At 46.4% G+C, this 26320-nt stretch overlaps 2 protein-coding genes and 1 long non-coding RNA gene across 4 annotated transcripts in view; 1 reads left to right on the top strand and 2 right to left on the bottom strand.

Moving 5' to 3' along the window:
• Positions 1 to 10017, bottom strand: part of GNB5 (G protein subunit beta 5) — a 55744-nt gene extending 45727 nt beyond the window's left edge. For both annotated transcript variants that reach the window (XM_023227184.2, XM_023227183.1), the window contains exon 1: positions 9790 to 10017. In XM_023227184.2, the coding sequence (XP_023082952.1) occupies positions 9790 to 9901 (112 nt within the window). In that variant the 5' untranslated portion in view covers positions 9902 to 10017. The remainder of the gene's footprint in view (positions 1 to 9789) is intronic.
• Positions 10018 to 10047: 30 nt separating this feature from the next.
• The window catches only part of LOC113219716, a 30694-nt gene continuing 14421 nt past the window's right edge, over positions 10048 to 26320 (top strand). Inside the window, exons 1-2 of the long non-coding RNA XR_003306684.1 lie at positions 10048 to 10432; positions 11078 to 11230. This is a non-coding gene — a long non-coding RNA (uncharacterized LOC113219716). The remainder of the gene's footprint in view (positions 10433 to 11077; positions 11231 to 26320) is intronic.
• MYO5C (myosin VC) overlaps positions 23231 to 26320 on the bottom strand; it is a 91455-nt gene continuing 88365 nt past the window's right edge. Inside the window, exons 36-38 of the mRNA XM_023227181.2 lie at positions 26081 to 26255; positions 25175 to 25255; positions 23231 to 23906 (exon numbers count right to left, since the gene is read on the bottom strand). Coding sequence (XP_023082949.2) covers positions 23754 to 23906; positions 25175 to 25255; positions 26081 to 26255 — 409 coding nt within the window. The 3' untranslated portion in view covers positions 23231 to 23753. The remainder of the gene's footprint in view (positions 23907 to 25174; positions 25256 to 26080; positions 26256 to 26320) is intronic.

Raw genomic sequence — 26320 nt, 5'->3', positions numbered from 1 at the left:
AGGGACCATCTTTTTTTTTTTTTTTGAGACGGAGTCTCGCTCTGTCACCCAGGCTGGAGTGCAGTGGCCGGATCTCGGCTCACTGCAAGCTCCGCCTCCCGGGTTCACACCATTCTCCTGCCTCAGCCTCCCGAGTAGCTGGGACTACAGGCACACGCCACCAGCCCGGCTAATTTTTTGTATTTTTTAGTAGAGACGGGGTTTCACCGTGTTAGCCAGGATGGTCTCGATCTCCTGACCTCGTGATCCACCCGTCTCAGCCTCCCAAAGTGCTGGGATTACAGGCGTGAGCCATCGTGCCCGGCCGGGACCATCTTTAAGATGGTATTCAGCAAAATGGACTGAGTAGCTCATTTACATTTTTTAATGTCATCATTAAAAATTCTTATATGGAACCATAATTAATGGTATCAGATAATACATCCTGTGTATCAAATTTAGTCTAGGTTTATACTCAGAGAAACGACATAAACTTGCTTTGTTCCTTAACAATATTAGAATCTGCCTCAAGGAGCTGGGAATTAGGGTGAAGCTGCCACACAGCCCCAGGAGGCTGCTGTGCCTGTTGGCTGAAACGAACACCATGTCCTTCCTGTTTTGTCTGCTTTGAGCCTTTCAGATTACTCCTCAGTTTAATTTCAAGTTAAAGACTCTTTAGAGCTGAATTGTTTTCCCCTTACTCTTTTTATTTTTCGAGACAGGATCTTATTCTGTCACATGGGCTTGAGTGCAGTGGTGCAATCATAGCTCATTGCAGTCTCAACCTCCTGGGCTCAAGTGATCCTCCCACCTCAGCCTCCCGAGTAGCTGGGACCACAGGTGCACACCATCATGCCTGGCTAATTTTTAATTGTTTTTTGAGAGTTGAGGTCTCGCTATGTTGCCCAGGCTGGTCTCGAACTCCTGGGCTCAAGTGATCCTTCCGTTTCAGCCTTCCAAAGCGAGCCACCACGCCCGGCCTCCTTTTATTCTTGATCTTGACTCTCATTCTAGTACTCACTTTTCCCTTATTATAAAAAGGAGTAAAAGTGCTGGGTGCAGTGGCTCATGCCTGTAATCCCTGCACTTTGGAAGGCAGAGGCAGGTGGATCGCTTGAGCCCAGGAGATCAAGACCAGCCTGGGCAACATGGAGAAACCTTGTCTCTACAAAAAAATGCAAAAATTAGTCAGATGTGGTGGCACACACCTGTAGTCCCAGCCGCTTGAGAGGCTGAGGTGGCCAGGAGTTTGAGGTGGCAGTGAGCCATGATCGGGTCACTGTACTCCAGCCTGGGTGACAGAGTGAGAACCTGGCTCAACAAAACAAAACAAAACAAAACAAAAAACCCAGTAAATGCATAGATGGGTATAAAATGAAAAGCACCTTCACTTTCCAAACCGCTCTCTAGAGCTAACAAGTTCCCTGTGTATCCTTCCAGACATTTACTGCACATACAAGCACCCCTTGTTTATTAAGATCATGTTATATGTACCGTTTGGCACACTGCTTTTTATTTTCTTTTACTTAATAAAAAAATTGACGCCTTTTCATACACGTATTTACTTTTCTTTCTTTTCAATGCCAATCTCTTTTTTTTTTTCTCATTTGATAAATATTTACTTAGCCTAGCTCACTGTTGTAGGAGAGTGATCCACAGTAATTAATACAAATAAAGTACCTGCTGCCAAGGTGCTTACATTCTAGTAAGGGAGACATAAAATCAACCAATCATCAATCAGTCAACAAAGAATAAATGAACGAAAGTAATTTTAGAGAGTGATGAAGTGAACAATGAAAGGGAGCTGAAATTGTAGGAAGCTGGGACAGACATGGCCATTTTAGATTAAGGAGTCTCCATGTTGCCCAGGCTGGTCTTGATCTTCTGGGCTCAAGTGATCCACCTGCCTCTGCCTCCCAAAGTTCTGGGATTACAGGCATGAGCCACCGTGCCCAGCACATTTACTGCTTTGTATAATAAGGGCAGGTGCCTCTGAGGAGGTGGAATATGAACCGAGACAGAATATATGAAATAAGCTATGCAAAGAAGTGGGAGGACATTCCAGAAGAGAGTACACAACATGTCTGAAGGCTGAAGGCAAGAACAAGCTTGACGGTCTGAAGCTCACCAAGATGGCCAGTGTGACCGGCAATAGTGAGCAAGGCATAGACTGATGCAAGGTGAAAGAGAAGAGGTAGATGGAACTAGGTCAGTTAGGGAGACTGTTGGCAAATCTCACTTTCTCAGAGAAGGTCTAGCATGGTGAGGAGGACAGCTGTCCTGGGAGCCTGAACCTTCTCTACTCCCTTTTCAACATTAGAGTAGCTGCAAAATCTTAGGGAAATTGCTTCACCCCTCCCTGGATCTCAGCTGCTTTTTCACCTATGAGGGACAGGGCTATTGGGAAGAGAAGGAAACGTTTTGCGCTGGAAGACTGAAGCTGAAGCAGGGGAACCCTCCTGATCTAAGAGCTGTGTGATAGGCTAAATAATGGCTCCCAAAGGTGTCCACATCCTAATCCCCAGAACCAGTGACGATGCTCTCTTATGGCAAAAGGGACTTTATAGGTGTGATTAAGGATCTTGAGATGGGGAAATGATCCTGGATTATCCAGGTGGGCCCAACATAATCACACGGATCCTAGTAAGACAGAGCAGGTGGGTTAGAGTCAGAGAGAGAGGTGACCACAGAAGCAGTGCTATGAATCACGTGAACCTTGGGCCGAGAACATGGGCAGCCCCTAGAAGCTGGAAAAAGCAAGAAATGGATTCTCCCCTAAAGCCTCCCGAAGGACCTGCCCACCCATTTTAGTCACTGATTACAGGCCTCTGGCGCTGTAAGAAAACAAACGTATGTTATTGCAAGCTACTAAGTTTGTGGAAATTTGTACAGCAGCATGTGCTGTAACCACATGATTCTAAAATGCCTTGGAATCAAGCGAGGGAGTACTCGCCTGTGGTAGAGGATAAGCAGAAAGTGACAAAGAGAAAGCTCTGGGGAGAAGCAGGAAGCTCTGCGGGAGGAAGGGGAAAACGGCGCTTGGGGCTGTGGAGTTTGATGTGAGCTGGCTTCCCATCAGAAGACCCATATAAGCTATTAATACTTCCTACATTTAATGTTGGCCAAGGGTCTGGCTTGGGGATGAGGGCCAAAGGGATGGAGGTGAAGAACTCAGGGTCTGCAAGAGGAAACCTTCCTTTTTCCCTCAAAGTTTATGCTATACAATTTTATTGTGTGGACCTTAAGGCAAGAATTTGGGCAAGTCCAAGCTAATAGGAGGTAACAACTATCCTGGTTTGCCTAGGACTGCAGGGTCTCCTGGGGTGCAGGACTTTCCATTTTAAAACGTAGGGTCTGGCTGGGTACGGTGGCTCACGCCTGTAATCCCAGAACTTTGGGAGGCCGAGTGGGTGGATCACCTGAAGTCAGGAGCTCGAGACCAGCTTGGCCAACACGGCAAAACTTCATCTCTCCTAAAAATACAAAAATTAGCTGGGCGTGATTGTGTGTGCCTGTAATCGCAGCTACCGGGGGGCTGAGGCAGGAGAACTGCTTGAAACTGGAAGGCGGAGGTTGCAGTGAGCCGAGATCGTGCAAATGCATTCCAGCCTGGGTAACAGAGCAAGACTCCGTCTCAAAAACAAACAAACGAACACATACACACACACCTAGGGTCCCAGGCAAAGTGGGATGAGTTGGTTACTCCAGCTGATAGTCTAAAGGGGTCTCCCTGATCAGGGCAGAGGTTACTGGGTCACCTATACAATAACACTAAAATGCAAAAATGTACAGGCATCTAACACATGTTGCTCTGGGGAATAAACCATGCCCCTCTGGTGTCAGCCATATACCCTAATTTGGTACTATAAAACTCACGTGTCTGGCCACACATTCCCAATTCACAGCAAACCATCCTTGGATTCCAAAATGGGAAATCCTGCTGAGGTCATCATGAAACAGGGACTGGGAATCTCAGCTGGGCAAGAAACAAGGCCTGTGTGTGTCAGAAACAAATCTGTCAGGCCAGGCGCAGTGGCTCTCGCCTGTAATCCCAGCACTTTGGGAGGCTGAGGCGGGCAGATCACCTGAGGTCAGGAGTTTGAGAACAGCCTGGCCAACATGGTGAAACCCGGTCTCCACTAAAAATACAAAAATTAGCCAGGAGTGGTGGCACGCACCTGTAGTCCCAGCTACTCGGGAGGCTGAGCCAGGAGAATGGCTTGAACCTGGAAGGCAGAAGTTACAGTGAGCTGAGATTGTGCCACCGCACTCCAGCCTGGGTGACAGAGTGAGACTCCATCTCAAAAAATTAATTAATTAATTAATTAATTTAAAAAATTAAAAAGGCCAGGCATGGTGGCTCACGCCTATAATCCCAGCACTTTGGGAGGCCAAGGTGGGCGGATCACAAGGTTGGGAGTTGGAGACCAGCCTAACACGGTGAAACCCCGTCTCTACTAAAAATACAAAAATTAGCCGGTCGTGGTGGCGAGCGCCTGTAATTGCAGCTACTCAGGAGGCTGAGGCAGAATTGCTTGAACCCAGGAGGCAGAGGTTGCAGTGAGCCGAGATCGTGGCACTGCACCCCAGCCTAGGCGACAGGGCGAGACTCCATCTCAAAACAAAACAAAACAAAACAAAACAACCAGATCTGTTCACTAAGGGGCTGCCAGTCACTGTGAGAGATACAGGAAAGTGCAGGCTGCCAGCCCCTGCTCTGGGGAGTGGAGATTCGGGGTATGGTCCTCCCCAGCTTCACCAGACCCTTCCCACCTTCCCCCAGGCTCTCAGCCACTTGCTCAACGGGGAGCCCTGAAAAGAAATTCCCAAACTGAATCCCAGCCCAACCACCAACCAGCTGCATGACCCGGAACAAATCATTTGACTTTGCTAAGCCTGCTTGTTCATCCCACAGATGGTGATGATACCACTTTCCTTCACACAGGGAAAAATGACAGCACAGTTGTTTGACACCTGGCAGGGCTCCAGCTTATACTTCCACAAGTAAAACTTATCAGCATCCTTTCCTCCCTTTCCCACCTGAGTGCCAAGGGATGAACACACTGAGGAAGGAGCTGGGCGAGTCTGGGCTGGGGTAAGATAAAAGCGGCTGTGGGGTCAACTATGGGACCAAGAGAAGCTCAGAAATCATCTCTCGCTCTTCCACCTTCAGCTGTAACTTCCATTAGGAGCTGGAAAGTGGCACCCAAGGCAGGCTCTCTGATAAGAGGGAAAGAGATATTTGTCAAGAATTCTCACCCCAGGTCACTTAGCTCTCACACTTTATTTCCCTCCCTCAAGCTGTCTTGTTCTGTCACAAAACATGACAGGCAGAGTGAGCCCAGTAAAGCAATCAGATCCATCCTCTCTCTAGAAACCCTCCAAGGGCTTCCTGACTCACTGGGAATAAGAGCCCAAATCTTCCCTGTGCCCACACGGTCCTGCATGAGCTCCCAGCATAACCTGCAGCTGGATTCTGCCCTGCACACTCCCCTCCAGACACACCTGCCTCCCCGCTCTTCCTCAGATACATCAGATATGCCAAACACAGCCCCTCCCGGGGCCTCTGCCTAGCTCCCCCTTTTGCTTGAAGCTTGCTCTCCAGATGGTAGTCCTGGTGCTGGTTGTCTTCCTTTGGGTCTGGATTCAAAGGCCCTTCTCAATGAGGCTTCCCTGGGCTACCTTCTCTAAAGCTTCTGCTCCCCCACACCTCATTTTCCGCTGTCTGCTTTAGTTCTTTTCTCCCTAATGCGTGTCATCTAGCGTGTCACTCCCGCACTGGAATGGAAGCTCTGCCAGGGAGGGATGCTGGTCTGACTTGTTCACCTCAGTATCCCCCAGGGCTGAGAACAGTGCCTGACATACAATGGGCTGGCAGAATGTGTTGAATGAGTGACAGGCTTGGGTGTGTGTACATGTCAACAGAGGGGTGGAGACAGGAATAACCCCTAGGTCAAGCTGACTGAAGGCTGGAGATGATGGGATCTCATGCCTGGTGGTGGGAGGGAACTGACAAAGCCATGACAGGGACAGGTTTGAGGTCACTGCATGTGGAGGTGGGGTTTGGAAGTGTGACATGGAGGGATCAGTTTAGAGCTTCCATTTTCTGTGGAGGAGGAGTCCCAGTGGAAGGGGAGGGGTCAGACCCATGCCGCATAGACAGAGTCTAAAATTTTCACTGTGAAGAGCTGACCAGAGAAACTCCAGCCAGCTCTGAGAGCCTTGGTGAACTAGTGACTGTGGGACTGAGAGTGGTCTCAGTGAGCCTCCTGTGTGCCGCTTCTACAGCAGCATCTGATGTTCAGCTGCAGGCATGAGAGACAGAGGACAGTAGATTCATCCAGGCTGAGGTTCTGCCAGGCAGCTCCCATGAAGAGACAGAAGGACAAGGAAATTTGGATTGCTTGGCAAGACGGTTGCTGAAATGGTGGCCAAAGTCTCAACACTGGATACTGAAGGAAGAGAAGAAAGGAAGGGGCTGAGAGACTGGAAGAGAGGAGAGCTAGGATCCTGGAGGAAGGAGATCTCCCCAGGGAGAGAGTGTGCTTAGAGGTGGAGGCAGTGATTGGAGATGTGGGAAGAGGAGCAGTCCTGAGTGCTGACAAGAACCCAGGCATGTGTGCAGCAGGGGTTGTGAAGGTGAGGGGCCTGCATGTCATCTCACAGGATGGGGCAGGGCTTAGGGGCAAGAGGAAGACTCACGCCACAGTCCGAAGAAATGCCAAAGTCCTTAAGAAGTGAGAGAACCTGGCTAGGTACATGGTGGCTCATGCCTATAATCCCAGCACTTTAGGAGGCCAAGGCGGGAGGATCATTTGAGGTCAGGAGTTCAAGACCCAGCTGGGCAACATAGTGAGATCTTGTCTCTACGAAGAATTTTGAAACAAAAGTAGCCAGGTGTAGTAGTACGTACCTGTAGTCCCAGTTACTTGGGAGGCTGAGGCAGGAGGACTGCTTGAGCCCAGGAGGTTGAAGCTGCACTGAGCTATAACTCCACTCCACTCCAGCCTGGGTGACAGAGTGAGACCCTGTCTCTCTCTCTTTTTGTCTTTTTTTTGAGACAAGTCTCGCTTTACCAGGCTGGAGTGCAGTGGCAAGATCTCAGCTCACTGCAACCTCCAAGCTTGAACCTGGTTCAAGCTATTCTCTTGCCTCAGCCTCCCGAGTAGCTGAGATTACAGGCACCTGCTACCGCGCCCAATTAATTTTTGTTAGAGACGGGGTTTCACCACATTGGCCAGGATGGTCTCGATCTCCTGACCTCATGATCCACCTGCCTTGGCCTCCCTAAGTGCTGGGATTACAGGTGTGAGCCACCCTGCCTGGCTGAGACCCTGTCTCTTAAAAAAAAAAAAAAAAAAAAACCAGATGAATAAAGAAAAGAATGGCTGAGCACGGTGGCTCACACCTGTAATCCCAGTACTTTTGGAGGCTCAGGCGGGCATATCACTTGAGGTCAGGAGTTCGAGACCAGCCTGGCCAACATGGTGAAGCTTACTAAAAATACAAAAATTACCTGGGTGTGGTGGCACATGCCTATAGTCCCAGCTACTTGGGAGGCTGAGGCAGGAGAATCACTTGAACCCAGGATTTGGAGGTGCAGTGAGCCAAGACCGCACCATTGCACTCCAGCCTGGGCACGACAGAGCGAGCTCTGTCCCCCCCCCCCCCCCCCCCCCCCCCCCCCCAAAAAAAAGAAAAGAAATGAGAGAACCTGGCTGGGAGATCAGGAGACATGTCAAAGGGGAAGTGGTCAATAGAGTGATAAGAACCTTCAGAGAGCAAAGGTTTTATGGGGGGTGGAAGAGAAGTGGTCTGGAAGCTGCAGGGGCATCAAGAGGGACACAACCACATGACTTCTGGTCTTTCCAGCTCAAAATTCTGACACATGCAGGTAGGGACAGACCCTTCCACTGTGGGTCTAAAATCTGGCCCTAGCTTTTGAGGGCACCACACTCTTGGCAAGACAAAAAAAAGTTTCCTCTTTTGGATGGACTACATTTGCCCCCTGAGGTTCCCTATTGAAAAGCTGCATCTCTGCTATCTCTCTGTCTTAAGGCAACTTACAAATTCACAGAAAAGCTGAAACTATCCAGGCATGCAGCCTGTACTATTGAATAAGTGAGTTTCTGGAGAACGCCCTCTGCATGAAGCTCAAAGGGGTTTGGCAAAAGAAAGCTGAAGTGAGCCTGAGCTGGTACTCTGATTGCCTGGGCTGGGGGGCGGGGCGGGGGCATCCGGTAAGTCCTTTAACTTATCAGCAGGGGACCTTCGGTAAGTCCTTTAACTTCTTTGTGCCTCAGTTTCCTCGTCTGTCAAATGGAGAAGTTAGACGACCTATGAATACTTTCACCATGTTGGCCAGGCTGGTCTCAAACTGGGAGGAGAATTTCTGGGAAAACTTTTGCTTTGCTTTCTTGATAGGCAGCAAAGAGAGATTGCTGTCCATATTCCCCCTTCTTCCTGCCTTGGATACAGAAGTGATGTCTGGAGCTGTGGCAATCATATTATAATCATGGGGCAAATGCCACTGCTCTAAGGTGTGGAGAAGAAAGCAGAAGGAACCTGGGTCCCTGATGGGGGGTGGTGGGAGTGAGGGGTGCAGCTGAACAAAAGCAGGTGATCTTCCACCTTTGCTCTTGTTATGTAAGAAAAGTAACTCTCAATTTGCATAACCACATTATTTGGGGTTTGTGGTTAGTGACTACTGGATACGATTTCTAAGCTTAGACTGCCTCCTGTTTAAAGGAGACCCCCAGGAAAGCACAGCACACGCTAGATCCAGGTCATCCGCTTCTCTTAAGTCATCTTCAGAGATCAAAGGCTAAAGGCCCTAGCATGAACCCCATTTTTCCATTCCAAATAGAATGTAAAGGGTGGCACCGATTAGGAACGGCAGGAGAACAACGTCAAGGTGTGCGCAAGGGCACGGTGTGAGGCCTTGCTCAGCAAAGGGGAGATGCCACCCTCGGAGCTGGAAAGTGAGCAGATACTAACACTTCCCCAAGCCTGGTCCCCAGCCCAAGCTCTGCTGAGGAGGAGCCCTCTGACAAAGTAAAGGAATATTGTTCTGGCCAAGAGTCACTGAACCTGGCTATTTAATCTAATCACTCACTCATAAAAATCACAGAGCCAGTTCTGAATTACAGTGGTGGTGGTGAAGAATGCAAGTTTAAGATTGCTATGGCTCTTTTATGCCAATCCACCATATCGATCCAAAAGCTTCTTAACCAGCCTTACACGAACTGAAAGGTTGAATTTGGTGAGCTCCTCCGCTTCCCTTCTCTCTCAGTCATCCAGCTTCCCGCCCCCAAGGATAGGGGAGAGGTTGGAAAAATGAGCTTTGAAATTGCAGTCTCATTAAAGCAAAACTGAGAAAAGACAAAACAGTGATGGAGAAAGCCAGACGATCATTAAAAAACAAAACAGGAGTCTCTCCCAGGCCGCGCCCACACAGGCTCGCCGCGCTCGCTCGTCACCACCGACACCCTACCTCTTGCCCTGCGCATGGGAGGGGCAAGAACGCGATCAGTTCGCAGCTTCCAGGCAGGTGATGAGATTAGCAAGTCCCGCAGTCCTCCGCTAGCTGGCGGCGGGGATCGGCCAGGTGCCCGGACCCTCCGAGGGCCCCACGCCCGCGCGCCCCGGGGCTCGGGGCCGCTACCCGCGGCTCACCTGCGCGCCCGGGCCCTGGGGCCCTGTTCGCGGGAGATGGCGCGGGCCTGGCTCCCGTCGCAGCCCCGGCCGCCCCCGCCAGGGAAGTCGCGAGCGTGTCCGGCTTGCCCCGCCCGCCTCCCAGCCCGCACTCACGCTCCACGTCGTGCAGCTTGGCCCGCTCCTCCTCCAGCTTGCCCTTGAGGTTTTCGGCCTCGCTCTTCAGCGACGCCAGCGTCTCGTTCTCGTGCAGCGCCTCGGTTGCCATCTTCGCGCGGGGACGCGGCGGGGAGGGAAGCGGAGAGCGGGGATGCGCTGAGCCGCGGTGGGCGCCGCTCCAGCTGCCGTCCCTGGCCCGGAGCGCCGCCCCACGGTCCCGCCCTCCGCGATGACGCCAGCAGCTGCGGGCCCGGCTGCTGCGCCTGAGCCCCCAGACCCCGGCACCTGGGCGCGCGCTCTGGCGCAGTGCCCGGTGCGATGTCCGCGTCAGCGCTGCCGCGCCCACTGCCCCGGAGAGGCAGGGAGTGGCAGGCCCATTTTACCGGCGGGCAAACTGAGGCTCAGGAATGCTGGGTGATTTGCCCGAGGACGCACACAGAGGGAAGGGCCAAGCCGGGATTCCACCTCGGGACTCCCCGCTTCTGGGGAGACCGGTGAGGCTCCCGCGACATGGCCTTCCCATCCCCAAGCCTCTCGTGCAGCTCTCCGCTCTGTGGGACTTGATTGCGGGCTGCGGGCCCGTGGCTCCTTCAGGCAGAGAGAGGAGGGGAGAGGAGACGGCTACGAGGCCTGGCCGCAGGTAGCATGGTGCTCCCCCAACAAGGAACCGGAAACCCTCTCGTTTGTTAATCTAAATATACAAAAATAAAACTAGTTGGTGGGTTCTGAGACGGAGTCTCTGAGGCATTAGGAGGCCCACCCTTAGTTTTTCTTTTCTTCACGCAGGAATCAGGTCCTTGGCCTGGGGGCGGCAAAAGGAGATGGCCGTGGGTCGGTGGGCACGCAGGCTCAGACCTGGGGCTTCTGAGCCCACGCCCAGGCATCTGGGACCCCTCACTTCTGAGGCCACCTCCAGCCCTTTAGAATGAAGGGCTGGCACAGTTCTACCAGGATGCACATTTAGTGACTTCTGTCAGACTGAAGGATCCCCTTGCCCCAAGCGCCTGAAGTGTGAGGGGCACTGTTCTAAGTGCTTTAATTCGCATTTGTTTAATCCTCGCAGGAGTCACCTTGAATGGGCACTCTTATCCCCACTTTACAGAAGAGGAAACTGAGGCACAGAAAGACTGAGTGATTACTCAGGGGGCACGCTCCAAGAAAGAGGGAGAGACAGGATTTGGACCCAGACAGGCTGGCTCCGTAGTCCTCTGGACTTTGGTGTGGCTGATCCAACTCAAGCCTTCTCCTTTTTGCCTCTTCTGTGATATTGCATGCGTTTGTGCAGAGAATGAGAAGGCAGATCAAAGTTACAAATTCTGCGGGAACATCACTAAGCAGAATCATGGGTGCTGTCCCCACCTCTTTGTACCTGCTCCCTCCCAGAGGAGCCAGCCTGCACTTACTGTCCCGGGCCCTCTCTATTTGAGAAAAGTTGAAGGTACTTGATATTAATCTGTACATAGTTGTTTTGCAGGTTAGAGTCTAAGATCCTCAGTTTCCTTATCTGGAAAAGCTTCTTCATAGGATCTGCTTCATAGGATTGTTACGAGAATTAAGTAAGATGGTGTGGGCCGGGCGCGGTGGTTCACACCTGTAATCCCAACACTTTGGGAGGCCAAGGTGGGTGGATCACCTGAGGTCAGGAGTTCGAAACCAGCCTGGCCAACATGGTGAAACCCTCTCTCTACTAAAAATACAAAAAGTAGCCAGGTGTAGTGGTGCATGCCTGTAATCTCAGCTACTCAGGAGGCTGAGGCACGAGAATCACTTGAACCCTGGAGTCAAAGGTTGCAGTGAGCCGAGATCATGCCACTGCACTCCAGCCTGGGCAACAGAGTGAGACTGAAAAAAACAAAAAGATCGTGTGGGTGAAGACTTTAGCAGACTTCTCCGTAAATAGCAGATGCTTATCTGCTGCTAGTTCTCTTTTCTGTTCCCATCCATATATTAATAGATTTATTTGTCATTGTTCCTCAGTATTTAAGTATTTAGCATAGTACTTGCATATGGTAGGTGCTCAGTTAATGCTAGTTTATTAAATTGATGTATAAAACAATATATATAAAATATATAAATCTGTATAAACTGTTAAAAATATAAATGTATAACATAAACATGTTTATAAATGAATAAACATATAAATACAATTATTTAAGTATAAGATAAGAATGTAAAAATTTAAAAGCAAAAATATTACACCTGTTTGAGAGTTTGTAGAGCAAAAGGTTAAGAGCACAGGCTCTGTCTAGATCTGACTGCCTGGGGGCAAATCCTGGCTCTGCTGTGTGGCCTGAGGGATTTACTTGTCTGTGTCTCAGGCTCATCTGTAAACGGGAGACAACACCTCCTCCAGACTCTGTATGGCATGCGGAGAGAGCAGTGCATGGCACACAATATGCATCTGTTATTATTACTGAGGCTACCTGATACACTTGAGCAGTTCACGTGAGGTAATTTAAATGAGACACTGGGTCATGGGGGATACTTTTCACAAGGGCCATCTCGGGGGGCTCAGGCAAGGCAGCCTTGTCTCATCACCTCCTTAGGCTGGCTCTGGACCGTTGCAGGATGTGTGTGTGTGGTTCGGGGTCCTCCTGGCTGTGAAGATCTGAGGCACGTGGTACTTCTCACTGGTGTGTGCCCTCTTCTGGGGGTTCTTTATGTAAAATAAACCTCAAATAGCCTCCAACCTGGAGAATCAACTATCTAGATATAAGGCCATCGAACTTTTAATGGTTGGGCAGTTTGCCAAGTGCTTTCTTGTATTTTGGTGTTCACTCCCGCTGAGGAAGCCAGATATCAGAAAAGTAAGGTCAGCTACATTCCACAGTGGTTGAGATAAAGGGTCACTCCTATTCATGAAAAGGGCCCAATGGGGACTGCGTCTACATAATCCCAAACACTTGAATGAAAGGCCAGCTGTCAGTCACTGGAGGTCTCCTCAGCTGAATGATGCTGTCTGAATATTTGGGAACCCCCAAGTAGAGAGTAGAGATTGTATTAAAGTAATTGTGGTTTTTGCCATTGCTTTCAATTGAAAGCAATGAGAATTGTTAGGAGAATTAACTCAGATGGTGTGGGCTGGGCATGGTGGTTCACACCTGTCATCCCAACACTTTGGGAGGCCAAGATGGGTGTATCACCTGAGGTCAGGAGTTCAAAACCAGCCTGGCCAACATGGTGAAACCCTCTTTCTACTAGAACTACAAAAATTAGCTAGGCGTGGTGGTGCGTGCCTGTAACGTCAGCTACTCAGGAGGCTGAGGCACGAGAATCGCTTGAACCCTGGAGTCAGAGGTTACAATGAGCCGAGATCGCACCATTGCTTCAATTGAAAGCAATGGCAAAAACCACAATTACTTTTGCACCAACCTAATAGTAGCGCCAGCCGTCAACTGTTCCCTAGAAGAGTATCTCCAGGCATGGCCCCTGTGCTGGGGAGAACCTACGTGCCACAGAGGACTCAAAATCTGGGATTTTGCAGAGGAAGTTGTTTAAAAAGCAGAAGAGTTAGATTAATAAATAATGGGGGGGTAAGGCCCCCAGAAAGCAGGTTTGTTTTTAAGAACTAAATGTCCTCAGTTCTACAATTCGCAGAGCCAAGTTAGAACATAGACTGTAGAAATATACTACAGGTAGAAGCCCATTACACCTAGACTCAAGACACATCCAAATTGCTATGCTGTATCAAAGCGTTTTTATGCCACCCTAGGCTGTTTACTTGCTATTTGCTTTAAGGGAGTAATTTTTAATGTAATCACTGTCAGGGGTTACAATGGAATCAGAAGGATAAAAAGCACCCTTTCTTTTTCAGTTGGATAAAATGTATTCCTCTCTTTGATTGTATTATGGATTTTGTTGTTTTAAATATGTGAGGATTTCCTACTGGGCTTTTCAGGAGGAGTGCTTTACCACTTTTCACCAAGTGGGGGCTCTGCTCAGCTGCACTATTGAGCGCAGCTTTGCAAATTCTCTGAGATAGGACTAATTCTTAGGGCTTCAGTGACGCTGTGGGCATTTTTGCTGCAAGATCTGAGGCCTGTGCACAGCCACCTCTGGTGCGGACTTGATTTTGTGTACTTTGAAAAATTCCAGGATTTGTATTCCATTCCTAGTCTTTGTTGAAGGCTTAGGCCGAAAGAGTACTTCTGAGCTGAATTTTGCTCACTACTGAGGCCCTGTAAGATTCCATCTTCATTAGAGCTGGACCCACACACCACTGGGACCTGTCCTTGGAAAGATGCTCCCAGACTGTTTATTTGCCAGCTTCTCTTTTAGCTTGATTGCCAGCCAAGCAGACTTGTAGAAGTCAGAAGAAAAAAGTATTAGCCCTAAGAAAGAATAGAAGCTAAAGCATTCATTGAGCACTTTGCTTGCTGGGTACTATTTAAAATAAGTTATCAAATGAAATCATGTGATCCTCAGAAAACTATTAGTATAATAGAAAACTATTAGGTGCTATTCGTATTTCTATTTGCAGATGGGAAAACAGGCTTCAGGAGAAAGGTGAGAACCTCCTTGCACACCACTAACTAGGAACATAAATAGGATTTGGACCCAGGCAGTCAGACACTGGAGTCCACGTGCTGAACCTCTATGCTATACTGCCTCGCCAAGCCTAGGCATACTGAAAAGTGTGCGTCATAGAAACTGATTCTATGGCAACTCATCTGTCACAGGACTCTCGCTTGACTGTTTTAAGACAGATAACTAATTTTTTTTTAAAGTGGCACTTACGATTTCTGCACATGTTGAACAGTAGCTGAGTTGTTGAGATTTCTTGAAAACTGGTCTCAGAGCTCTTTGTTTGAAACATTTGTCACATGAGCCAAATACATTAGCAAGAAAGGTCTGATCACACATCTTCTACCCAAGATGAACTGAGAAAAAGTGAAAAGAAGGGAGAGGATGTGAGAAAAGCCAATGGTTTTAGCTTTCTAAAATCTCTTCCTGCTTGTACCATGGTAGCTATTCAGACATCTACATGTGGGATAGAGTATATGCAATTAATTTATAACCTTTCAACTATTACAACATTCTGGGTCAATACAACTCATTTATTTAATCAGTGAGAAAGCATCAGACAATAGGTTTTCTGAACTTAACACGTCTAACCGGTTTTTTGGCAGCAGGCAGACAGAGTCAGGATTGATCCTGGCAGCACAGTATCAGTTCTGTGGGGTTTCACAATGGAAAATGTTGTTGTAATGGATGCTATAATTTAAAACTTTTAAAAACATTCCTCCCGTCAGGGTCAACTTTTACAGTAAAGATAGGGGTCAGCAAATGATGGAGCCTGACCCCAACCAAAGCCAGGGGGCTGAGTAAGGGTGGTGTGGGTTCCCTGCAAGGCAAGCACCCACTTATTAAACATTTGACAGCCAAAGACCCAGGGTCCCTGTCTGTTCACAAAGAAGTCAACAGGCCCAGGCCCCTGCAGGGAGGCAGCCTTGAGGCAGCACAAGCATCTAGTGGTTTCAGGGACAGGCTGTGGCTGCCTGGTCCCGGACCACCACTGAGGCTGGTTACCTGACCTCTCTGAAGCTTGGTTTTGCTAATCTGTCAAGTGGAGATCTTAAAATCTACCCTCTGGGGTTATCAGGAGAATGATAAGAGTCAGTGCATAAAGCACTTAGCTCAAGGTTGTTACAGGGAGTGCGCCAGCTAGGTCATGCTGCCCTGAGTGGCAGCAATAGCGGGAACAGTGGCTGCCTTGGGGAGGGACAGGGGACGGGGTAGGGTGAGGCTGGAGATGCCAAGGAAAAAATGAGAGGAGCCTATGGCAACGGTTCAGACAAGACGCGAGGAAGTCATGGACTAAAGGTGAGAAAGTAACTTTTATCTGAGGAATCCAAGTCCTTTTAAATTATCAGGCCCAGAGAGTCATGAAAATGAGACAGCAATAACGTTCTAGTCCCCACTTTGAGCTGTGTATTCATCTTTTTATGATTATTATTATTTTGAGACAGAGTATCTCTCTGTCTCCCAGGCTGGAGTGCAGTGGCACAATCTTGGCTCACTGCAACCTCATTCTCCCGGTTTTAAGTGATTTTCCTGCCTCAGCCTCCCAAGTAGTTGGGATTACAGGCATAAACCACCATGCCAGGCTAATTTTTGTATTTTTAGTAGAGACAGGGTTTCACCATGTTGGCCAGGCTGGTCTCGAACTCCTGACCTCAAGTTATCTGCCCACCTTGGCCTCCCAAGGTGCTGGGATTACAGACATGAGCCACCACACCTGGCCTCATCTCTTGAAACTGCTTGCTATTCACACAAGTAGCTAAAAAACAACCTAATAATGCCACACTGGACACTATAACCCACACCCTGTAGGGTAACAATGTATAGCCAATCACTAATCAATGTTATTTCTGTAAACCAATGAGAATTCCTGACAACTCCCTGTCCCTCTTTTTTGCCTTAAAAAAAAAAAAAAAAAAACTGCTTGTAACAAAGGCCAGAGATAATGTTCAAGGTTACTTGGGTCTGGGCCTTCCAGGCATCTGTCCTCACTTTGACTCAGGTAAACTCCTTAAATCTTGTTTTGCGCTGCAGCCTCTTCCTTTTAGGCCCACAAAGCAATGTAGTGGGATGGACTTGGACCATGCTTAGGAAAGAGAAAGAGAAGGAGCTGGATTTGGCATGTGGGGTTGAGGAGAGGGAGACGTGGGTGCTGTGGCCTAGATTTCTTTGGGAGACCGAGGGGTTATGTTGCCATTGCTGGAGATGAGGACAAAGCGGTTAAGGGGGAAGGGAGGCCAGTGTGGCCCTGTCAATTTGGTAGGTGTTCCAGAGTGACTCCCTTCAAGATTCAAAGAAATGACTCCCTGAACATAAAGATAATTGGGAGCGCTGGTCTGAACATTTCAACAGAGTCAAATCTGAGAGGGATGCATTTATGGGGGAGGTGACAGTGGGGACATTTCTGATGAGAAACGTCTGCCATGTGGAGCCCACCCTGGGGCTGGAGAGTGAATGGGGAGCTCATGAGTTGGGCTGAGCTCCTACAGCAAAGAGGCAGCCAGCACAGTTCCAGAGACCTCTAGGCAACAAAGGCCTACAGGGCATCCCTTAGGGACAACAGCTCGCAAGGAAACCAGCTACCAACTGCCACAGAGTGCCCAGCCCTCGCCTCTCAAAACTATCCTGGGAGGGGGGCAGGACATCTGTGATACAGCTGAGGAGAAGCAGGGGGATTAAACAAGTTCAAGGTCAGCGGCAGAGCTGAGTCTGTAAGTAGCGTGAATACACACTTTGGAACCCTACTTCCAAGCTAGCATGGTCAAGCTGCATGGTTTTGTCACAAAAGGTGAGTTAACAAAAAAAGGCCTGCCCTCCAGAGCCTGGCCCATGGTGGGGCTTGGTAACTGTTGCACCCCACTCCCCCGCCCTGTAAAAGGCAGCCAATAACAAGGTCGGGCTGAGCACTCCCAGTAATAGCATTAGGATGGTGAGCCACGGGCTGTCAAGCAAGGGAGCAGCGTCATCCACGTGGATTATTCCAGCATTTGTGCTTCCAGAAATAGGTCAGAGAGAGAGAAGGGACAGCCAGCAGGAAAAGAAACCAGGTTAAGAGATTGCTATGTTCTGGAGAAGAAGAAATGAGCTCCAGACAGAGGAGCAGCTATGGGAATGGAAGGCGAGAGGAACCCATGGCACCAAGTAGAGGAGGAATAGAAGGATGGCTGGGAGGCACGGAAGAGAAAGACAAGTAGAAAAGATGGCCGATATTCCATATCTAGATAGAGGCAATGTTTTTCTTCTCAAACTAAATTGCGAAATTTTTCAAATGATAAAAGATGCTTACAATGTTCATTATAAATAACTTGAAACAGAGGGCTGGGCGCGGTGGCTCACACCTGTAATCCCAACACTTTGGGAGGCCAAGGCAGGTGGATCACTTGAGGCCAGGAATTTGAGACCAGCCTGGCCAACGTAAGGAAACCCCATCTCTACAAAAAATACAAAAATTAGCCTGGCATTGTGGTGTGCACCTGTAATCCCAGCTACTCGGGAGGCTGAGGCAGGAGAATCACTTGAAGCCAGGAGGCAGATGTTGCAGTGAACTGAGATCACGCCACTGCACTCCAGCCTGGGCAACAGAGTGAGACTCCATGTCAAATAAGTAAATAAATAACTGGAAACAGAAGGACACAAAAAGGGGAAGGTAATTGATTGCCTACATGCCCTGTGCCAACAAATAACTGACCTGTTGGCATTTTATGTTTTCTTCTAGTATCTTTATAAGCATATATGTGTGTGCTTTTTTAAAAATTGGAATTGTATGCCATATACTACTTTAACTTATATAATAGCATTTTCATCTTCGCGTCATTGCATATTCCTGGAAAACACCATTTTTTAACGGAGACTCCAATTTTTGAGTCATATGGGCCTTAAGTCATATCACATAGCTAGCATTTTAGACCTCACTGGTTAAACATGGGCAAGCTACAAACTAAACTTAAAGCATTTTTAAACTGTAAATGTTATACATACGATTGTAGAAAGTTTGGGGGAAAAAAGATATAAGGAAGAAGATAATCACCTATAATCCCACGACTCAGAGAAACTTCTTTTTACATTTTGGTGTATGCAAAAATAGATTTGAGACCACTGAGGTCATACTGTTCATGTATACTGATTACATTTCTATATCTTGATGTTTTTCACTTAGTATTTATATCATGAGCTAAATTTAATTTTAGTACTTTCTGTTGTACTTATTGTCAATAATCCTTTTTATGATGAGCGAATTTTTCACAGCTAGAGCCAATGTTTCAATGAACATTTTGACAAGAAAGACAAAAATGCCCCATTTAACAAATTTTGACATGAAGTTGCTTTCCAGTAGGAGTTCATAGAACTTCTCAAACCTTCCCCTAATAACCTTATGCCAAGCACAAACTGTCTTTGATATCTGTTTTACCTAAATATATGGCTAAAAATTACCACAGAAATACATGTTTATTTTAAAAAGAACCAATACCAAAGATGAGAAAGTAAAACTTGAATCCCCCATCACATGCCCTGCATTTTTGCTGCCTTTATTTGGTTTGTTGTTTATTCTTCCAGACTTTTCTGGCACAAACACATAGATACAGCTTTGGTAGTCATGCAAATAGGGCTACTTGCTTTCTTTGTCTAACATATTTGTTAACACTTACACATCTACCTTTGTTGGTAATAGGTTCAGCATTATTCTGTCCTATGGAGTGTCATAATTTATTAAACCAACTTCCTGTGTTTGCATACTTAAGGTATATCCACTTTTTACTTTTAAAATACTGCTTCATTAACTCAATTAAAAATGGACAAAATGACTTTCATACATTGCTGGTGGAAAGGAAAAGTGGGGTATCCATTTTCCAACGGTGCAGCTGTGGAAAACAGTTTGGCAGTTATTCAAAACGTTAAATATACAGCTGTTACCATATGACCCCACAATCCTACTTCTAGATATATACCCAGGATAATTGAAAATGTATGTTCACTGGCCAGGCGTGGTGGCTCACGCCTGTAATCCCGGTACTTTGGAAGGCCCAGGTGGGTAGATCACCTGAGGTCAGGAGTTCAAGACCAGCCTGGGCAACATGGTGAAACCCCATCTCTACTATACAAAAATTAGCCAGGCGTGGTGGCAGGCACCTGTAATCCCAGCTACTTGGGAGGCTGAGACATGACAATCGCTTGAACTCAGGGGATGGAGGTTGCAGTGAGCCGAGATCACACCACTGCACTCCAGCCTGGGCAATGCGGGGAGACTCCGTCTCAAAAAAAAAAGAGGAAAAAAGAAAAAAAATGCACCTACAAATGTTCATGGCAGCATTATTAGCCCAAAGTGAAAGCAACTCAAGTGTCCACTAACTGACAAACGAATAAACAAAATGTCTATCCCTCCAGTAGACTGCTATTCAGCAACAAAAAAGAATGACGTTCTGACACATGCTACAACATGGTCCAACCTTAAAAACGCTATCCTATGAAAGAAGCCAGACACAAAGGCCACATACTGTATGATTTCATCTATGTGAAGTGTACAGGATCAGCAAATCCGTAGAGACAGGAAGCAGATGAGTAGTTGGGAGGTGGAGGGAAGAGAGAATAAGGGGGAAGGAGGGAGTTGGGAGTGGCTGCTTAAGGGGTATGGGATTTCTTTTTTGGGGTGATGAAAATACTCTGGAGTTAGTGACAATGGTTGCAAATCCTTGTAAATAAACTAAGAAAACACTAAAGTATATGTTTTAAAATGACGGGTTTTAAAACATGAAACAAAACATGTGGACATCATATCTCAATAAAGATTATTTTTAAAATGGACAAAAGGCTTGTGTAGTCACTTCACAAATGAGGATACTTATGTGGTCAATAAACATATAAAAAAGTGCTCATTATCATTAGTCATCAAAGAAATACAAAGTAAAACTACGGTGTGATATAACTACTTACGCATCAGGAAACTTAAAAAGCCTGACAACACAAAAGTGTGGGCAAGGATACAGAGACTGGAACTGCCTTTCTCTGCAGGTGGGAGTGTAAGTCGGTATAACCACTGTAGAAAACTGGTTGGCAGGAGCTAATAAAGTGAAACAGATATATTCTATGACCAAGCAATTCTACTCCTGCATACATATGCCACAGAAAATAATGCTTATTTCCTTAAAAACACACACACGCACGCGCGCGCACACACACACACACACAAACAAATGTCCTAGCAGCTTTATTCATAGAAGGCCTAAACTTGAAAGACCCAAATGTTCACCAGTTGTAGACTAAACTGTGAGATGAGCATAGAGTAAAAAAGAACAAATTGATACACACAACAATGTGGATGTATCTCAGACTTATAACTACAAAATGTTCAGTGTCAAAAACCTTTTTCTAACCCCATAAGCTGTACTCAGAGGCTTATGTTGTCATGTGTCACCTGGATCAAATTTTAAAACTTAGTGATTGTAAGTATGCTTAATCTCTTTCCTGATGCCACTATTAATGTAAAAAACACTTTACTATTTCAAAATAAATTCATGTGTATTGTAGAAAAATTAGATTTTACAGATTAACGGCAACAAAACCCCTCACCCATGCTCCCACCACAAAGACCTGCTAACACTGTGGCCTGTACTCATCTGGATGCTTTTCTGAGCACTTCAAAAGCTGGAGTATTTTAACTGAATGTCAGCATGCACGTACCTTCCAGAGTCAGCACTGGGAGCCACAGAGCAGACGGTGAGAGGTGAGGACTGGCGCGCAGCTTGAGGTGTGAAGCACCTCTCCCACCGGTTAATCTCCTTATCTTCTCAGAGTGCTTCTCAGCTTGCTTTCTTCCTCCACTGCACTTCCACGCTCCCTGCTGGGCACGCGCTGCCATCTGCATCCCTCACTCACCCCTGGAACCTTCTGCCCAGCCCCACTGTGGAGGGAGACCTTGGCAGGTTTGACCTCTGTGTCTGCGCCCACTCACTGAGCAGGCCTCACATTCACCTGGGCCGCATGTTCTTAACATTTCTCTATGTTGGTCTCCTTGCCACTGTCAGCTTTGTAGAACTGATCAAGACTGTGGGGTGAGTGCCTCCCTCTCCCCATGTTTCCACACATAAACTCCTCAGCCTCCACAGGTCTCCCTGTCCCCAAACATGACCTACTTTGTCCCATGGTTGACTCCCCGCCACCCACACACAGTCCTCCAACAGGACTTGGCTCCGTCAGTTCTCTCCCACCTCATCGGCAGTAGGATGAAGGCAGGGATGCAGAGGATGTGGTACCTGCCCTCTGGGGCTCACAGGCCTACAGAGGAAGTGGGCAGCATTTCTGGCTTCCAGCCCAAGGTAAGTGCTGTAAAAGAGGCATAAATCCTGAGTTATGGAAGCCAAAAATCAACAGTGATGGCTCCTCATGGTGTAGGAAAGGTCTAGAAACGACATGGAGGTCACAGCTCAGGATCAGAAATCCAGCCAACTCTCTGCCAAGTAGCCCCTCACTCTGACACAGTGTGGAAACACCCTGGAGACACAGCCTGAACCAGTACTATGACATGTTTACTTCCTTTCTACACATTTTAATATACTTTAAATGAGATATTATGGATCTGTAAAGATACTTGAATCTTTCAGTGTGACCCTAAAGAAAGGCATAAAACTTGTGCACTTAAGAGACATGTCATCTCCTTGCAATGAAAGAATCTGACCCAATTCATTTGGTAAGTAATTTTATTGATTAGAGTATTACAAAGTTCTACTTTTCATTTTTTCATGTACAATGTATTGAAATGAACTAAACTCAATCACTTATAATATGAAAAGATATTATTACATATTAGCAGGGTGATATTGCTTCATAATCCTGTATTATTGCTACCTCTAAGACACCAGTCTGTATTATAGAATCATAGCTATCACCTGTGACTGTTAGACACAGAAGGTGCAGTTGGGATTCTTGGGTTGGTAACACAACAGCACTGGATCCACAGGCCAGAGACTAGGAGTGCTTATCAAATGAGGTTTTAGGCTCTGAAAGGAAGCAATGAGAAGGTCTGCTGGGACAAGAAATACTCAGTTCCCATAAAACTTGGGAAACACAGATTTCTCAAAGGGAGGGTCTGACATAATTTTTTAGTTACTTTTGGAGAAAATTAAAAAATAAATACATTGAAATGCTGATTAGAGAGAGAAAATAATTTAGGTTGCCTTTTTAAACTGAGTTTTTTTTTTAAAGTTATTGTATGAAAGGTATTAAAAAATAAAAAAAACTATGGTGAATATGTTGGCAGGTAAGATGTGAAGAAAAGTTCTTTCAGAGAAGATAAATGGCATGGCAATTATGCTTTAATAATATATTAGTTTAAAATAGATATACACATAAAAATACTTCATATGATTCATCTCAGATTGAACACTCTCTTAAAAATTAAAAGGGTCAGCTGGGTGCGGTGGCTCACGCCTGTAATCCCAGCACTTTGGGAGGCTGAGGCGGGCGGATCACAAGGTCAAGAGATCGAGACCATCCTGGCCAACATGGTGAAACCCGTCTCTACTAAAAATACAAAAATTAGCTGGGCGTGGTGGCGTGTACCTGTAGTCCCAGCTACTCAGAAGGCTGAGGCAGGAGAATCACCTGAACCAGGGAGGCGGAGGTTGCAGTGAGCCGAGATCATACCACTGTACTGCAGCCTGGCAATAGAGCTAGACTCTGGAGTCTCAAAAAAAAAAAAAAATTTCGAAGGGTCTAAAATAAACTTTTTTTTTTTTTTTGAGACGGAGTCTGGCTCTGTCGCCCAGGCTAGAGTGCAGTGGTGCGATCTTGGCTCACTGCAATCTCTGCCTCCCGGGTTCATGCTGTTCTCCCAACTCAGCCTCCCGAGTACCTGGGACTACAGGCGCCCGCCACCACGCCTGGCTAGTTTTTCTAAAATAATCATTTTTAAATGTAGGGCATTTTCAGTAAAACGAGTTCATGAAAACCTTCCGTCCCCAGCAGGCATGGGTCAAGAGAGCTCTTGGCAGGCCATGGTGGCCAAATGGGATTATTTCCTGGAAGACTGAGCCCTGGAATCCACTTGCAGCTTTGTAAATGTACTCAGGCTTCACATGAACCTTAGAAAACTTGGAAGCCACTGTGTCCCCAGATCTCACTCCCTCCTGGTAGAGCCCTGCCACAGACAGAACAGATCAAGAGGCACGTGGAAGAAAATATGAGCCCTCCAGGAATTTCAGTCAAAACCAGTTGAGATTTGAGAGCGAGACATGGCTTTTCCAACGACAGCTGGTGTGTGTGACTTCTTACAAAATTGCAGCAGCAGCACTGTCACTGTGCGTAAGAGATGATGTGGTCCATTTGAGAAAAGTCTATTTTCTTCCTTAAATCACATTCCAATTTCCATTGCCAATTAATAAATCACATCCCTCATATTGAATCTTCACTTAGCTTTTGAGGAAAAAGTGCATTGACTTTTTCTCCTGCTATAACCTATTCAGAAAGCCTAGCTTGAAACTGCTGGGGATCTGAATCATTTCCAGAGCATGTGGAGAGGGGGTAAAAGGAAATGTGACTTGAAAGAGATATTTGGTATCCAACATCAGCTGTGATGAATCCTCGCGGCTATTTAGGAGAGCCTGAAATCAGAATCAGAGGGAAAATGAGTAAGGAAACTAACATGTTCTGCTTTACTGCTACCTGAAAGTCAAGGCAAAACACAACTGTCTCTAGTGGAGAACTCCTTGCACCATCACGTGAAATGACATACATGAGAGCTTTTTAGCAACAGCACAATTCCAAAGGCTATCCAGGGCTTCCAGATCAGCTCTCATGAACAATTAACTAGCCCTGTTTCACTTCAGAAGTTAATTTCCCATGGGATGAGCTGACCATAAATCTGTTTTCTATTCTAATCTATTCTCATGGCATAATTCTAAGGTCAAACATGAGTAGATTTCAAGTATTGCATTTTTATTGAACCCATCTTTCTTCTTCATTCATGGGTTTGCAACCTTTTTGGTCTCAGGACTGCTTTACACTAAAACATTACTGAGGCCCCAAAAGCTTTTGTGTATATGGGTATAACTATCAGTATTTGCCATATTAGTAATTAAAATTATTTATTAATTCATTAAAATAAGCTCAGTACATGTTAAACATAAGTTTCCAAAACAAAGAAAATTTAGTGAGAAATGGTATTTTCTATTTTTGCAAATCCCTGTAATGTCTGACTTAATATATCATATATAATCATATATATGCTATATTTTAATATATGTGCCATATTATCATATATATAACATATCATATATATCTGCTTCTGCATTCAGTCTGTTGTGATACGTTATTTTGGATGAAATACACGAAGAAAATCCACAGGTATCTATTTAGAAAATCCACAGATACCTATTTAGAAAATCCACAGGTATGTATTCAGAAAAAGGAAGAGTTTTCAGACCCTCTTTAAAGTGTCTCAAGGACTCCCAGGGATCCTTGAGCCAAACTTGGAGAACTGCTGCCCTAGAGTTCCTTAGGGGAGAAACTTTAGGGATTATATAAGAAAAAATGGTTATACAAATGATTATAAAAGAAAAATCATCTCGGTTTCCATTCAGCCTCTGCCCACTTGCACGGTATTCAAAGATCAGTAAGAAATAAGATATATTGACAGAATACAGCATGGGAATCACGGTTTTGGTGTTTTCATTCCCTTCCCACCTGGACTAAGGTGGATTCTGAAAATTTCACAGGAAAATTTCCTGCTTGTCTTTGAGCTAGGTGCCTTCCATTTGTATAAGTGGGTAAATGTACTTTAATCCTGGATTTCTGTAACGTTAATTAAATATCAACATCTTATACCATAGTTAGGAGATAAAATTAAAAGGCACATCCTTAAGAATCTCACCTGTACTTTGCGAACAAAGGATGGAGTCACTCTCTTCTCAAAGTCATCTATAGGCGTGTATGAATTAAGGATCTTTATGATCTGCAAACAGTACAGAACATGGTGTTAGACCATGCAAAATAATAACTCTGTTCATAAAATAATGGTTCTGGTTATTGGGAACCATTGGGAAGCACAGGTGGTTCTTTTGGCCTATAATTTGGCTCAGGAACTGTATGTTACCTATTTCCAAGAAAAGAAAACAAGGGGAGAAAAGTGCCATAGGGAGCAAAGGCAAATCAGACAATCAGACAACAGTAAGAGGAGCCCCTTCCAGCCTCCCCACCTCCCACATGCCCACCCCTCCACATACACATTTGTGAGTTTAATGGGCAGGGAATGCCTCGCAGACATTTGTATGTATGTGTGTGATTATTATTATTATTATTATTATTATTATTGACATAGGGTCTCCCTTTATTGACTAGGCTGGGGTGCAGTGGCATGATCTTGGCTCACTGCAGCCTCGAACCCCTGGACTCACATGATCCTCCCACCTCAGCCTCCCAAGTACCTGGGACCAAAGGTCTGTGCCATAACCCCCAGATTTTTTTTTTTTTTTTTCTTGCTATGTTGCCCAGACTGGTCTCAAACTCCCGGACTCAAGCAATCCTCCCACCTTGGCCTCTCAAAGTGCTGGATTACAGCTGTGAGCCACCTCGCCCAGCCCATTTCTATGTTTTTAAGACCTAGTGTTAGTATTTAATAAATATTTATAGATAAAAGGGTGGGCCATGGGTGACAGGTATGATCCCAAGAGAACACACAGAATCAGGGTGCCCACAGCGGGCTAAGCCAAGAAAGGCAATGCCCACTGCACTGATGTGTCAGGGAAGAGCCAGGGAGACACTAGGCAAGCCCGGTCACCTGTACAGCAGACAGTGAGGTGCAGCGTTCGTAGATCTCCTTAGCATCACTGTCTGTGGTCTTCTTGACCTGAAGCAACCAGGCTGCCTGAGAGAGGGGCTCCAAAGTTTCCTTTGCTAAGCTGTTCTGCAAATTCTTATCTTTAAGCCATTCTTCTAAGTAGCTGATATTGCACCTGGAGGGAGCGGCAGAAGAACAGAGAACACTTTAGGGAAGGGTGCTAGATCCCCCTGTGTGTCC

Source organism: Piliocolobus tephrosceles, chromosome 6 (genome assembly GCF_002776525.5).
Source record: "Piliocolobus tephrosceles isolate RC106 chromosome 6, ASM277652v3, whole genome shotgun sequence".
Classification (NCBI taxonomy): Eukaryota; Metazoa; Chordata; class Mammalia; order Primates; family Cercopithecidae; genus Piliocolobus; species Piliocolobus tephrosceles.
This window is presented reverse-complemented; position numbering and strand designations above follow the sequence as displayed.